Here is a 14,740-nt window from a genome sequence, read left to right as displayed (position 1 = left end):
AGTGCGCTTGAACACTTCGCCATTCAGCCAGATGGCCTTGACGTTTTTCGATCAATCTACATCCAGGGCAGAATGAACGGCCCAGACGATGGTGTAGAGCCGAGGAGTCAGGAATGTTGAAGTGAGTTGGGACCATGGGGATCACCGTTTATTTTTGGAATATCTTCTGCTCATCTGGATAACTCCAGGAGGGTTAAATCTGTCGCAGAGGCAAACAGGGCCATTCATTGTTCAATCCCGTGCAAGCAGAAGTTCAGACATGGGTCGAACGCACTCTAAAAGAAGGACCTCTTCAGAGGAGGAGGAGAGGGCAGTAACGGAGAGGAGGCCATTTACCCTCAGGCATTCATCTGAAGAGGTGGGGGCGGATGTTAGGAATGGATTAAGAGACATTCCAATTCCATGTCAAATTGAGGTTAAGTATCCAATAATTGACACAGATATGTAAAGGGGTTGCAGGTGGCACTTGGTGTTGTGTGGTGATAGAGTTTTGTATAGAGTGTGTTCAACGAAAATAAAGGTCTTTGGGAAAGGGACAGATCTCTTGACTCTTCACTGAACAGCAGCCAGGAGGTAACAGCGGAGGGTGGGGGACAATCGGCTCCAGCCATTGCCAGCACGTCCGGTGTGCGTTCTGGGTCCACAGGAGATTGCTAGTGTTCCTGCCGCACTCCTGCTGATAGAGCCCGCCTGACAACCCCAAAGTCCAGGCCCATGGATAAGTGGGCTCCTTCATCGGCTCGGTGCAGCTGCTGCACTACAGTTAGCTAACAGCAGGGGGCAACAAACTCACACCAACTGATTAATACCAGGCTCTTATCGAGGAAATGCCTCTTTCCTTGGGAGCAAGCTGTGCTTTTTGAGTTGTGCACAGTGCACACACCCTGTCACATCCCGGTGCTGTATTGAATTTGATGTTTGACTGTTTGCCTGTCCAGCGCACTCACTGCAGCCAAGGACTCCAGCACAATTCTATCCCCCAAACCCAACCCCTGCTACTTAACCAACTAAAGCCACACTGTTTGTGCGCAATTTCCCGGGTCGGTATTTGTCCTTCAACCAACGTCACTGAAAGACGTAGACTGAAAGAAATAGACCAATCTGGTCATTTGCACATTGCTGTTTGTGGGATCTTGCTGTGTGCACTTTGGTTGCAGGTGTTCCTTACGTTACAATAGTTCAGTAGAGTACCTTCAGGTTCACGATCAGAGGCAGAAGGGGGATTTGAGGGAAATCTTTTTTACCAGGAGAGTGGTGACGGTCTGGGACGCGCTGCCTGGGACGGTGGTAGAGGCGGGTTGCCTCACATCCTTTAAAAAGTGCCTGGGTGAGCACTTGGCAACATCTTAACATTCAGGGCTACGGGCCAAGTGCGGGTAAATGGGATTAGGTCGGCAGGTCAGGTGCCTCTGTGCAGACTCAATGGGCCCAAGGGCTTCTTCTGCGCTGTATTATTCTGTGATTCTGTGACGTGCTTGAAATGATTTGGAAGGTGCTACATAAATGCAGGTCTTTATTTTCTTTCTAATCCACCAGTTTTTGGATCTCTCTTTTCAAACCACTTCACCAGCCACTTCTCTCCCTTGTTTGCTTCATTTGTTTGTTTGACTGTTCTGTGTTCAATCATACATGTCTGGTAACTGAGCTACGTTCACTGCAGGGTGGCACGGTGCCCGCGGTGGTTAGCACTGCTGCCTCACGGCGCCGAGGTCCCAAATTCGATCCCGGCCCTGGATCACTGTCCGTGTGGAGTTTGCACATTCTCCCCGTGTCTGCGTGGGTCTCACCCCCACAACCCAAAAGATGTGCAGGGTAGGCCGATTGGCCACGTTAATTGTCCCTTAATTGGGGGGGGGGGGGAAATTGGAGACTCTAAATATATTTTTTTTAAATCTATGTTCACTGCACTTGATTAGTTGAGGCTGGGTGTGAACTCAGAGCAAAGCAAACAGACGCCACAGAAGCTGCTCGAAGTTGGATGTAAATATTTTATTCTTGCAGGGGGATTTCAAACTCTGCTGCACACTTCGAAGCCAGTGTCGTAACCAAGGCGAATCACACCTTTAAAACATATAACACCGCCGACCTAGAAAAGTCTCTGAAAAACGTATCCGGTGAAAGGCTTCTGCCTAAACACCAATCTCTCTGGAACAGCAAGCTCCTCGTGTGGTAACGTGCCTCCGCTTTTTGTCTCCGCTCTGTGTAGTTTGAGATCAGGCAGCTGCGGGCCCATCTTGCTCAGCAGGACCTGGACCTCGCCGCCGAGAGGGAGGCTGCCCTGGAGATGCACCACGTCTGGGACAAGCAGAGCAGCAAGTTTCAGGTGGTGGACGGATCAGCGACTGGAGTGTCCGACGACGAGAGCCCCGACAGCATCGTCGACCCGCGCCAAACCCAAAGTAAGGAACAAAGTGTTTCCCCAACACCCCATCAAGGTTTAAAGCTGGGGGGGAGGGTTGCGATGGGGGAGGGGGGGGGTGGTGGTTGGACAGATTATCAACCTGCAGAATCATAAGTTCAGAAGATATGGGAGCAGAATTAGGCCATTCGGCCCATCGATCCCGCTCCGCCATTCGATCCTGGCTGATCTGTTCCTCATCTGCTCCCTACAATGTTACAGACCAAGAGCTGGATTGCAAAATCAGCCAGAGCATCTCCTCCCTAGAACATGCAACCTAGGAGCGGGAGTCGGCAATTTAGCCTCCCGAGCCTAACACCCTCAATTGGATCATGGCTGATCCCATCCTGACCTCAACTCCCCCGTCCTGCCCGTTCTCCATAACCCTTCAACCCATTACCAATTAATAATCTGTCTAACTCCCCCTTAAATTTACTCACTGTCCCAGCAACCACCGCACTCTGGGGTAGCGAATTCCAGATTCACAACCCTTTGGGAGTAGTTTTTTCCTCAAATCTGTTTTAAGTTTGCTACCTCTTATTCTAAGATTATGGTCTCTCGTTCTCGAGTGCCCCACACGAGGAAGCAGCCGCTCCACGTCTACTTTATCCAGACCTTTTAGCATCTTGTATACCTCAATTAGATCTCCCCTCATTCTTCTAAACTCCAGAGAGTATCGGCCTCAACTGTTCAATCTCTCCTCATACGACAAACCTCGTGGGCTGGATTTTCCGGTCGCCGATGGCAAAATCTCATTCGGCGATCAGCCGGAGAATCAAAGTTCCCGGCCGAATTGGGGGTGATACTCCGCCCCTTCCAAAGCGGCATACTCACAGCGTCCATGCACACGAGCGGCCACGGACCCGGCAATTCTCGGGCCATATCGGCATCTAGAGTCGGGTGCTCTCCGCTGCCTTGATGCTAGCCCCCAGCTACACGGAGGATCGGCGGCCGACACCGTTCCCACGCCGGCTTGGGGACATAGCCTCAGAATCTGAGAATCCAGACCCTAATCTTTGGAATCAATCTAGTGAACCTCCTCTGAACTGCCTCCAATGCCACTGCACCTTTCCTCAAATAAGGCGACCAAAACTGTGCACATTTCTCCAGGTGCGGTCTTACCAATGCCTTGTACAGCTGCAACAACACTTCCTTACCTTTATACTCAATTCCTTTTGCTATAAATGCCAATGTTCCATTTGCTTTCCTCATTATCTGCTGCCTCTGCACCTTGTCACGTACACCCCTTCTGTGACCAACAGGTCCTGGAGTGGGAGATGTACACCAAGCTCCCGGCTCAAAGGCAACCTACTGAGTAACAAGAACTTGGCAGTGAAAGTAATTAGTTAGAAATATGTCCATGATGTACACCAGTGACGGGCGACCTAGGCTCCAGAATGCCGGGCGCGATTCTCCCAAAGGGAGACAAAGTCCTGATGCCAGAGTGAAAACCGGAGTGTTTCACTCCGGCATCGGAGCCCGCTCCCAGCCCCCTATTCTCCCGCCCCCGGGGGGCTAGGAGCGCGGTCGCGTATTTTACGGGCGCTGGGCCTTGGCGCCACGTTAAAAAGCGGCGCCATGTAAATGACGCGGCCGGCGTCACGTAAATGAAGTCACCCGCGCATGCGCGGTTGCCGTGCTCCCCAAGGTCGCCCCGCAAGAAGATGGCGGATGGATCTTGCGGGGCGGCGGAGGAAAGGAGGTCCTCCTTTAGAGAGGTCGGCCCGCCGATCGGTGGGCCCCGATTGCGGGCCAGACCCCATCGGAGGGGCCCCCCCCACCCGGTGAAGGAACCCCCCCCCCCCCCCCCCCCAGGGTTCCCGCACAGTTCCCGCCGGCAGCGGCCAGGTGTGAACGGCGCCAGCGGGAACCTGTCGTGTCGGAGCGGCCGCTCAGCCCATCCGGGCCGGAGGATAACGGGGGTACCGGAGATTCGCCATTGTGAGTGTCTTGGGCGGTTCTCCGGCTGGCGCGGCGCAGAACTCGACGGGGCTGTTCTCGCCGGTTGGGAGAATGGCGGTACGGCGTCGGACCAGCGTCGCCCGATATAATGGTGCAGACGGCGATTCTCCCAACCGGCGCGGCATCGGAGAATCGCGCACGCTATCTATCTCAGTCTGGAAGATTTAAAGGGCGCATCCAGTATTTAAGGAGGACGGAGCCACAGAATTACCCTACCTTTTTTGAGGAAAAGTGTTTCCTGATTTTTCCGATGAAGTCGCAAAGCTCCAATTTTACAAACTCCTCGGTTTGGATTCGTTCCCGACGAAAAAAATGTCTCATTTTTACCATTTCAAGGACCTGAGGGAGGTGATTCCGCAAACCTTGTAAGCTCTAGGGAGCGCAAACCATGTTTATGGGAGCTGTCTCAGAATTCACTCCTTAAAACCCGGTATCATTCTCCTGAATATCTGCAGTACCCTCTCCAATGTCACCTCAGGGAATCCACACTCAAAGTGGTGTTTGGGTCCCTGGAAATTGCCACTTTAGGTGAAACCCCATTAAGTGAAGCATGGTTTCCCAGAGGAACCAGTGTTAAAGCCAGAGTTAGGTTCCTGAGGACCAACATTGCCCAGAAAAATCTACGTAAAAATGGAAGCACTGCACCACACAGAATCCCTTAACTACTACAGGGTACAGTAATAAAAAACGTTTAAACATGAAGTTTGGTTTAGTATGGGAGGGGGGTGTCACCTGAAAATACAGCAATATCTCCCCCTCCCCCTCCCCCCCGATATTCCTCCAGTCTCGGGATGTGATGGCGCCATTAGTCTGTGCGCACACTTTATAATGGGGAACGCTGCACTTAAAATGGAACCCAGACGTAAAAAGTAAAGCCCTTTGAAACAAGACCACTTTGGACACTTTAAACAGGGATTTCTGACATTTGTTGTCCTGTGCTCCAGATGGGATTTGACTAAGGTCTTGTTCAACTGAGGCATCACTTTGTTTTATAATCTTTTATTATTGTCACAAGCAGGCTTACATTAACACTGCAATGAAGTTACTGTGAAAATTCCCTAGTCGCCACATTCCGCCGTCTGTTCGGGTACACGGAGGGAGAATTCAGAATGTCCAGTTCACCTAACAAGCACGTCTTCCGGGACTTGTGGGTGGAAACCGGAGCACCCGGAGGAAACCCACGCAGACACGGGGAAAATGTGCAGCCTCCGCACAGACAGTGACCCAAGTCAGGAATTGAACCTGGGACCCTGGACACCACTGTGCTACGTGCTGCCCACTTTTGTACTCCAATATTTTTAAGATTAAGCTCAACATTCCATTTGTCTGTTTGTGTTTCTAGTGAGTTGTCCACGTGGAGACCCAAATTCCCCTGCACCGCGCCCCCCCCCCCCCTCCCCCCCTCCCACCCAAAGCTCAATCTCATACCATTAAGGAAATACTCCCCTCAATCATTTGCAGATTCAAAACAGATGATCACACCCACCCCTCGCACGCCGAACTCCATCTACCATTCTCTCAGCTTATTCTGCATTGTAACTTCCTGCACTTGTGGACCCAAGCCACTGTCCCTTGGAACAGAACTGGATACCCAACTCTCCACTCCCTCATTGACACCCGTGACGAAGATCTGAGGCCACACCACAGATCTCTGCTGCACATCACATGTCGCAGGCCGCCAATCCGAGGACATCCCATCCATCCCTCCCAGGGGTGGGGGGGATAATGGGAATGTTCCGTGTGGTGATGTGTACCTCCTAATAATTACCAGCCCTGTCACAAGGTTTCCCCAATTCAATTCACGCATTTTCATCCTTGCCAACAGTTTCCTGTGCGGAATCTGAAAAGTCCACTCAAAGTCCACATGGATCAAATCAACAAATATCCTCTAATCCTCCAGGTTGGACATTGCAGGTGTACCTCAAAATCCTCAATTGTCTCATTCATTATTCCTCTACGCTAAAAATGTGCATTTTCACAAACTGTCCAAACCCTTTAATGACAGACCAGACAGTGCTTTAATTAGAATGACAATGGGTCACACCAGCAGAATGCTGAACTGCAATATAAAGGCAGACAAATAATATTCAGAAATACGGTTTTAATGTGTGTAATCAGAGCTTTTCCTGAACTGATATTCTGGTTAAAACTATCAATCTGTGATTCAAATCTCTTGAGGTTTGAACTCAAAAGCTGATATATAGGACTAGATTTTCTGATGACAGAATCATCATACAAATGTACATTGGAAGATTGCCGTCCACTAAATCAGCGGCTAGGAAAGTGTGGGCGGTGGGACTGAGCATTTCCATTGTATATTCAGTGACCCGGGAGACCTTTTTAAAAAAAATTTAGAGTACCCAATTAATTTTTCCAATTAAGGGGCAATTTAGCGCGGCCAATCCACCCACCCTGCACATCTTTGGGTCGTGGGGGCGAAACCCACGCAGACATGGGGAGAATGTGCAAACTCCACACGGACAGTGACCCAGAGCCGGGATTGAATCTGGGACCTTGGCGCCGTGAGGCCGCAGTGCTAACCTACTGCGCCACCATGCTGCCCGTGACCCGGGTGACTTGACTGTGCTCCAGATACAGCTACTATTTCAGTGTTAGGAGCACAGTGAGTCAGCGCTGAAACTGAGCACTTGGGGCAATAACCTCTTCATTCAGGACCTTGGACAGCGAACAACCATCTGCCTCATGTTGGAGTTACCTCGGTTTCCTGGTGACATTGCCAGCCACGTGAAATAAATAATCTTCATTATTATCACAAGAAGGCTTACATTGACACTGCAATGAAGTTACTGTGAAAAGCCCCTAGTCGCCACATTCCGGCGCCTGTTTGGGTACACAGAGGGAGAATTCAGAATATCCAATTCACCTAACAAGCACGTCTGTCAAGACTTGTGGGAGGGAACCGGAGCACCCGGAGGAAACCCACGCAGACACGGGGAGAACGTGCAGACTCCGCACAGACAGTGACCCAAGCCGGGTAATCAAACCTGAGACCCTGGCGCTGTGAAGCAACACCGCGAACCACTGTGCTATCGTGCCGTCCGATGTAGCACACTGCCAGGCATGCAGTACGTCAGCAATCACTGATAATTGAAGATGTGGCTTTGGATTGTAGTTAATCATGCAACAAGAGATTGGGAGTAAATCAGTCTTCGAGGTCTTATCAATTTTCCATTAATGCCTGATCAACTTCTTAAATACCCCAGTTCCATTTTGTAACTTCACATTTGGTCTCGACAAAACATACAACAGACTGGACTGCCTTTCGTGAGCGTTCATCTCACGAGTATGACTCAAGGTGTTTACTAAATTGAATCAGTTTCTGCCTTCTAATATACTAATATGTATACAATATACTAATCACTTACCAGCACTAATTATTTAATAAAATGAACTCCATCACTATGTATTATTGGATTGGATTTATCTTTGGAAAAACACATAGTATCAGTCACAATGACCCATAAACTAACCCATTGTGTCAGTCACACTGACCCATATACTAACCATTGTGTCAGTCACACTGACCCAAATACTAACCCATAGTGTCAGCCACACTGACCCATATACTAACCCATTGTGTCAGTCACACTGACCCAAATACTAACCCATAGTGTCAGCCACACTGACCCACATATACTAACCCCTAGCGTCAGTCACACTGACCCATATACTAACCCATTGTGTCAGTCACACTGACCCATATACTAACCCATTGTGTCAGCCACACTGACCCATAGACTAACCCCTAGCGTCAGTCACACTGACCCATATACTAACCCATTGTGTCAGTCACACTGACCCAAATACTAACCCATAGTGTCAGCCACACTGACCCATATACTAACCCCTAGCGTCAGTCACACTGACCCATATACTAACCCATTGTGTCAGTCACACTGACCCATATACTAACCCATTGTGTCAGTCACACTGACCCATATACTAACCCCTAGCGTCAGTCACACTGACCCATATACTAACCCATAGTGTCAGTCACACAGACTCATATACTAACCCATAGTGTCAGTCACAATGACCCATATACTAACCCATAGTGTCAGCCACACTGACCCATATACTAACCCCTAGCGTCAGTCACACTGACCCATATACTAACCAATAGTGTCAGTCACACAGACTCATATACTAACCCATAGTGTCAGTCACACAGACCCATATACTAACCCATAGTGTCAGCCACACTGATCCAAATACTAACCCATAGTGTCAGCCACACTGACCCATATACTAACCCATAGTGCCAGTCACACAGACCCATATACTAACCCATAGTGTCAGTCACACAGACCCATATACTAACCCATAGTGTCAGTCACAATGACCCAAATACTAACCCATAGTGTCAGTCACAATGACCCAAATACTAACCCATAGTGTCAGTCACAATGACCCAAATACTAACCCCTAGCGTCAGTCATATTGACCCATATACTAACCCATAGTGTCAGTCACACAGACCCATATACTAACCCATAGTGTCAGTCACAATGACCCATATACTAACCCATAGTGTCAGTCACAATGACCCATATACTAACCCATAGTGTCAGTCACAATGACCCAAATACTAACCCATAGTGTCAGTCACAATGACCCAAATACTAACCCATAGTGTCAGTCACAATGACTCAAATACTAACCCCTAGCGTCAGTCACATTGACCCATATACTAACCCATAGTGTCAGTCACACAGACCCATATACTAACCCATAGTGTCAGTCACAATGACCCATATACTAACCCATAGTGTCAGTCACAATGACCCAAATACTAACCCATAGTGTCAGTCACAATGACCCAAATACTAACCCATAGTGTCAGTCACAATGACCCAAATACTAACCCATAGTGTCAGTCACAATGACCCAAATACTAACCCATTGTGTCAGTCACAATGACCCATATACTAACCCATAGTGTCAGTCACACAGACCCATATACTAACCCATAGTGTCAGTCACACTGACCCATATACTAACCCATTGTGTCAGCCACACTGACCTATATACTAACCCATAGTGTCAGTCACACTGACCCATATACTGACCCATAGTGTCAGTCACACTGGCCCATATACTAACCCATAGTGCCAGTCACACTGACCCATATACTGACCCATAGTGTCAGTCACACTGGCCCATATACTGACCCATAGTGTCAGTCACACTGACCCATATACTAACCCATAGTGTCAGTCACACTGACCCATATACTGACCCATAGTGTCAGTCACACTGGCCCATATACTAACCCATAGTGTCAGTCACACTGGCCCATATACTGACCCATAGTGTCAGTCACACTGGCCCATATACTAACCCATATGTCAGGCACCGATGTTGAAAAGGAGTGCAGGAGAACAGAAGGCGAATCAAATCCATGCTTGAGATTTTAAAACTTGGTGAGGTAAAGATTGGGGGAGATAATATTGTGGCTGAGTTACTGGAGTTGTGTTCAGGGGCCTAGGCTAATAATCCAGGGCCATGAGTTCACATTTCACCATGACAACAAGGGAAATTTAAATTCAATTTTGAGATTTAAACCTAGAAGCAGAAAGAATAGCCACGAAAGCTGAAAAGGAAACCAGCCCAATTCACTTACTGTCCCGTGTGGAGGATTGCCATCCTTCCCCAGTCTGGCCCCTGTTCAAGACCCATATGGTTGACTCTTAACTGCCCGCTGTACAGCAAGACTCTGGGGCGAAATTCTCCGGTATCGGCGCCTTGTCCGCCGACCGGCGCCAAAAACGGCGCAAATCAGTTGGGCATCGCGCCACCCCAAAGGTGCGGAATCCTCCGCATCTTGGGGGGCCCAGCCTTAACCTTGAGGGACTAGGCCCGCGCCGGACTGATTTCCGCCCCGCCAGCTGGCGGAAAAGGCCTTTGGTGGCCTGCCTGCTGGCGCGGAAATGACATTGCCGGGCGGCGCATGCGCGGGAGCGGCCGCTCACAGCATCCCCGCGCATGCGCTGTGGAGGGAGTCTCTTCCGCCTCTGCCATGGTGGAGACCGTGGCGAAGGCGGAAGGAAAAGAGTGCCCCCACGGCACAGGCCCGCCCGCGGATCGGTGGGCCCTGATCGCGGGCCAGGCCACCGTGGGGGCACCCCCTGGGGCCAGGTCAGCCCGCCTTCCCCCTCCCCCCTCCCCCCCCAGGGCCCCGGAGCCCGCCCGCGCCGCCTTTTCCCGCCGGTAAGAGAGGTGGTTTAATCCACGCCGGCGGGACAGGCATCCTAGCAGCGGGACCTCGGCCCATCCGGGCCGGAGCAACGCGGGGGGGGGGGGCGCCTACCGGCGCGGCGCGATTCCCACCCCCGCCGAATCTCCGGTGCCGGAGAATTCGGCAACCGGCGGGGGTGGGATTCACGCCAGCCCCCGGCAATTCTCCGACCCGGCGGGGGGTCGGAGAATCTCGCCCCTGATTCGTATCAAACTGCTCCCAGTCGTTTAAGAGTTTCCGCCACCATCTTCTCAGGGCAGCTGTCATTGCTCCTGGTGACTATCCACTTCGCTCTTACACTGCAGCAGTTCCAGTGAAGCTCAGTGTAAGGTTGAGGAACAGTAACCAATCTTTCTGTTAGCCTTCCGAGCTGAAGAATTTCAGACCGTAACCTCTACCCCACCTTTCAGACAGCAGCACCCCCTCCTCTCAGCAAACCTTTGTTCCTTTTCCTGCCCCGTCTCCATAGTCCTGCAGGACCACCTCTCCTGTCATTCAGTCTCTCCCGACTCCCACCCTATCACGGACATTCATCCGCTCATCCCCTGCGCATCCCCATCTTTTCCCAGCTCTGGTGAAAGGTCACAACCCAAAACATTGTCCGTGGGCTGATTCTCCGTCCGTTCACGGCGGCGGGATTCCCCAGATCTGCTAAAATCAATGGGAGATTGGGCCGAGCGGCAAATTCTCCGTCCTTGCGAGCTGCGGTAGCGGGCAGACTGGAGACGGAGAATCCCGGCCCCGACAGCAGCGGTAGCGGGTGGACTGGCGACGGAGAATCCCGGCCTCGCCAGCGGCGGTAGCGGGCGGACTGGCGATGGAGAACCCCGGCCTCGCCAGCGGCGGTAGCGGGCGGACTGGCGATGGAGAATCCCGGCCTCGCCAGCGGCGGTAGCGGGCGGACTGGCGACGGAGAACCCCGGCCTCGCCAGCGGCGGTAGCGGGCGGACTGGCGACGGAGAACCCCGGCCTCGCCAGCGGCGGTAGCGGGCGGACTGGCGATGGAGAACCCCGGCCTCGCCAGCTGCGGTAGCGGGCGGACTGGTGCCGGAGAACCCCGGCCTCGCCAGCAGTGGTAGCGGGCGGACTGGTGCCGGAGAATCCCGGCCTCGCCAGCAGTGGTAGCGGGCAGACTGGCGCCGGAGAACCCCGGCCTCGCCAGCGGCGGTAGCGGGCAGACTGGTGCCGGAGAATCCCGGCCTCGCCAGCAGTGGTAGCGGGCGGACTGGAGACGGAGAATCCCGGCCTCGCCAGCAGTGGTAGCGGGGGACTGGTGCCGGAGAATCCCGGCCTCGCCAGCAGTGGTAGCGGGCAGACTGGCGCCGGAGAACCCCGGCCTCGCCAGCTGCGGTAGCGGGGGACTGGTGCCGGAGAACCCCTGCCCCGCCAGCGGCGGTAGCGGGCGGACTGGCGCCGGAGAACCCCGACCTCGCCAGCTGCGGTAGCGGGCAGACTGGCGCCGGAGAACTCCGGCCTCGCCAGCTGCGGTAGCAGGGGACTGGTGCCGGAGAACCCCTGCCCCGCCAGCGGCGGTAGCGGGCGGACTGGCGCCGGAGAACCCCGACCTCGCCAGCGGCGGTAGCGGGGGGACTGGTGCTGGAGAATCCCGGCCTCGCCAGCGGCGGTAGCGGGCGGACTGGAGACGGAGAATCCCGGCCTCGCCAGCTGCGGTAGCGGGCGGACTGGAGACGGAGAATCCCGGCCTCGCCAGCGGCGGTAGCGGGCAGACTGGAGACGGAGAATCCCGGCCTCTGCTTGTCTCTCCACAGATGCTGCCACAGCTGCTGAGTTGTTTCCAGAACATATTGGCTGGGATTCTCCGGCCGATGGGATACCCTATTCCCGCTGGCAGCGCACGCCCGCCCGCGGGTTTCCCAGCGGCGAGGGGTGGCTTCTTTGGGAAATCCCATTGACCAGTGTGAGGAGCAGAGAACCCCGCTGCCAATCCCGCCCGTTGTTTTGATTTTACAACAATGAAGGTGAGCCTTTCCAGGGAATGCGAGGACAGAAAAATGAAATCTTTAAGCAAGAGTTTTGTAGCAAATGTCACTTGAAACCCTGCACATTGTAGATGGGCACATCGAGAAAAGGAAAGCTTTGAAGAGCAATTATTTAACCCTCCTTAATCTCAGAGCTCATTTCGTGGGCAAATGTGGTTGGCCAATTGGGTCCAATGATCGAAGTCTGTCGAGAGCTGTGTCGAGGACAATTCCATTAATAATGTAACACCAAAGCCTTCGCAGCATTAATGATGCAATCTAGTTTCCGGAATAAACTGAGAATAGTGACCAACAGCAGTTGACTCGATTAGGGGCGGCACAGAGGTTAGCACTGCTGCCTCACGGCACCGAGTTCGATCCCGGCCCCGGGTCACTGTCTGTGTGGACATTCTCCCCCTGTCTGCATGGGTCTCACCCCCACAACCCAAAGATGTGCAGGGTAGGTGGACTGGCCACGCTAAATTGCCCCTTAATTGGACCACTGACTGCGCCCATAGAATTGCATGGTCTAGGAAAGGCCTGTCTTGTCGAGTCTAGTGAGATCCTCACAGCGCGGAATCATGAATGAGAGGAATATGGAGGCTTTTTTTTCCAGCCCAACCCCTGCCACTCTTGTACATCCACATCTGGTCCCCAGGACTGGCCCCAGGCTACACCAAGGCATCACTTTAGAAATCCAACATTAGCAGAGTACAGAATTCTGACTGGAGGCATTTAGATGGAAACAGAACCCAGAAAAGCTTTTAAATGCTTCATGGAAGCCACAAAAACAGTTACATTCTCTTTGTGTGTCAGGTTCGATTGCCATCTCCAGAGTGCAACTATTTCAGGTACAGAGTGTTCAGTGGTTTGGGCCTTGTACTGCGGGGAAAGTGGTCCACAGAAAACATCTGTTTCTCTCACCAGCCGCCTACTCGCGGTTGTGACAGAGGGAGGCCCTCGGCCACAGAGGTCCCGGTGGGGGCTGGCTGTGAACCCGGATCACTGAGGCAGTCTCCGACATCGACGGAAGAATACTTTTCGGGGGCAGTGATAGTGAGAAGGTGGAATAATTCTCCTCGAAGGAAAACCTTCTCCCTGTTGCCGCGCTGTTGAACGAGGAGCTGCTAAGTGGCATTTTCTTTTTTTCCAAGAGCTGGGTGATGAATAAGGAATCACGAAAGATGGGTTATTGTGCCCACATCAGGGTTATCCCCAGTTATCTTCACACTCAACCCCCAAGATAATGGTGTCGCTTCTGTTTTATTCCACATTCGTGCGATGCCCTGGTTTCCTCACTGCTTTACTCGGTCATCTCCTGAAGCACACTTAACACTCCACACAGTGTTAAAAGAGGGAGCCCCTTTCCAATCTCCTGCCTGTCAGTCATTCTGAATGTATCAGTGAGAGTCGGCAAGCCCTTCGAGTGTGCACGTCTGTCACAGGTCCACGCCTTGCCTTCGTTTTGGACCCTCTCAGAAACAACAACAACTTGCATTGATGCAGCTTCCTTTAATGCAGCAGAATATCCCAAGGCACCTCACAGGGACATCCTGAGGTCGCAAAAGGCGCTATCTGAATGCACGTCCTTTTTTTTTAATACTTGGCCTAGGTCCCCCCCCCCCCCCCCCCCCCCCCCCCACTTTAACCCCTCTCAAAAGGTGACACAGATCTGGGTGGGTGTGGGAAGGATTGAAGATTGCAGCATATCAGACGCGGTGCTCCTGTTCCTGATCACCTATTTCTTAGGGCAGGGAACGAGATAAGGCACGACGTCGACAATACAGGATTAGGCAGGATAGATTCAGGAAGAATGTTCCCGATGGCGGGGGAGTCCAGAACTAGGGATCATAGTTTGAGGATAAGGAATAAATCTTTTAGGACTGAGGTGAGAAGAGATTTCTTCACCCCATCGCCACCACTGAAATTAGTTGAGGCCAAAGCGCTCAATCAACTCAGGCTCAGATGGAGAGAAATGTCTTCACTTCGAGGGTTGTGAATCTGTGAAATTCTCTATCCCAGAGGGTTGTGGATGCTTAGAACATAGAGTGCAGAAGGAGGCCATTCGGCCCATCAAGTCTGTACCAACCCACTTAAGCCCTCACTTCCACCATAACCCTGTAACCCAATAACCCCTCCTAA

The 14,740-nt window shown here is 52.2% G+C and overlaps 1 protein-coding gene across 2 annotated transcripts in view; it reads left to right on the top strand.

The window, feature by feature from the left end:
* tmem266 (transmembrane protein 266) overlaps positions 1-14,740 on the top strand; it is a 171,114-nt gene that overhangs the window by 143,036 nt on the left and 13,338 nt on the right. For both annotated transcript variants that reach the window (XM_072492794.1, XM_072492792.1), the window contains exon 10: positions 2,207-2,399. In XM_072492794.1, coding sequence (XP_072348895.1) covers positions 2,207-2,399 — 193 coding nt within the window. The remainder of the gene's footprint in view (positions 1-2,206; positions 2,400-14,740) is intronic.

This window comes from Scyliorhinus torazame, chromosome 30, assembly GCF_047496885.1.
Source record: "Scyliorhinus torazame isolate Kashiwa2021f chromosome 30, sScyTor2.1, whole genome shotgun sequence".
In the NCBI taxonomy this organism is placed as follows: domain Eukaryota; kingdom Metazoa; phylum Chordata; class Chondrichthyes; order Carcharhiniformes; family Scyliorhinidae; genus Scyliorhinus; species Scyliorhinus torazame.
This window is presented reverse-complemented; position numbering and strand designations above follow the sequence as displayed.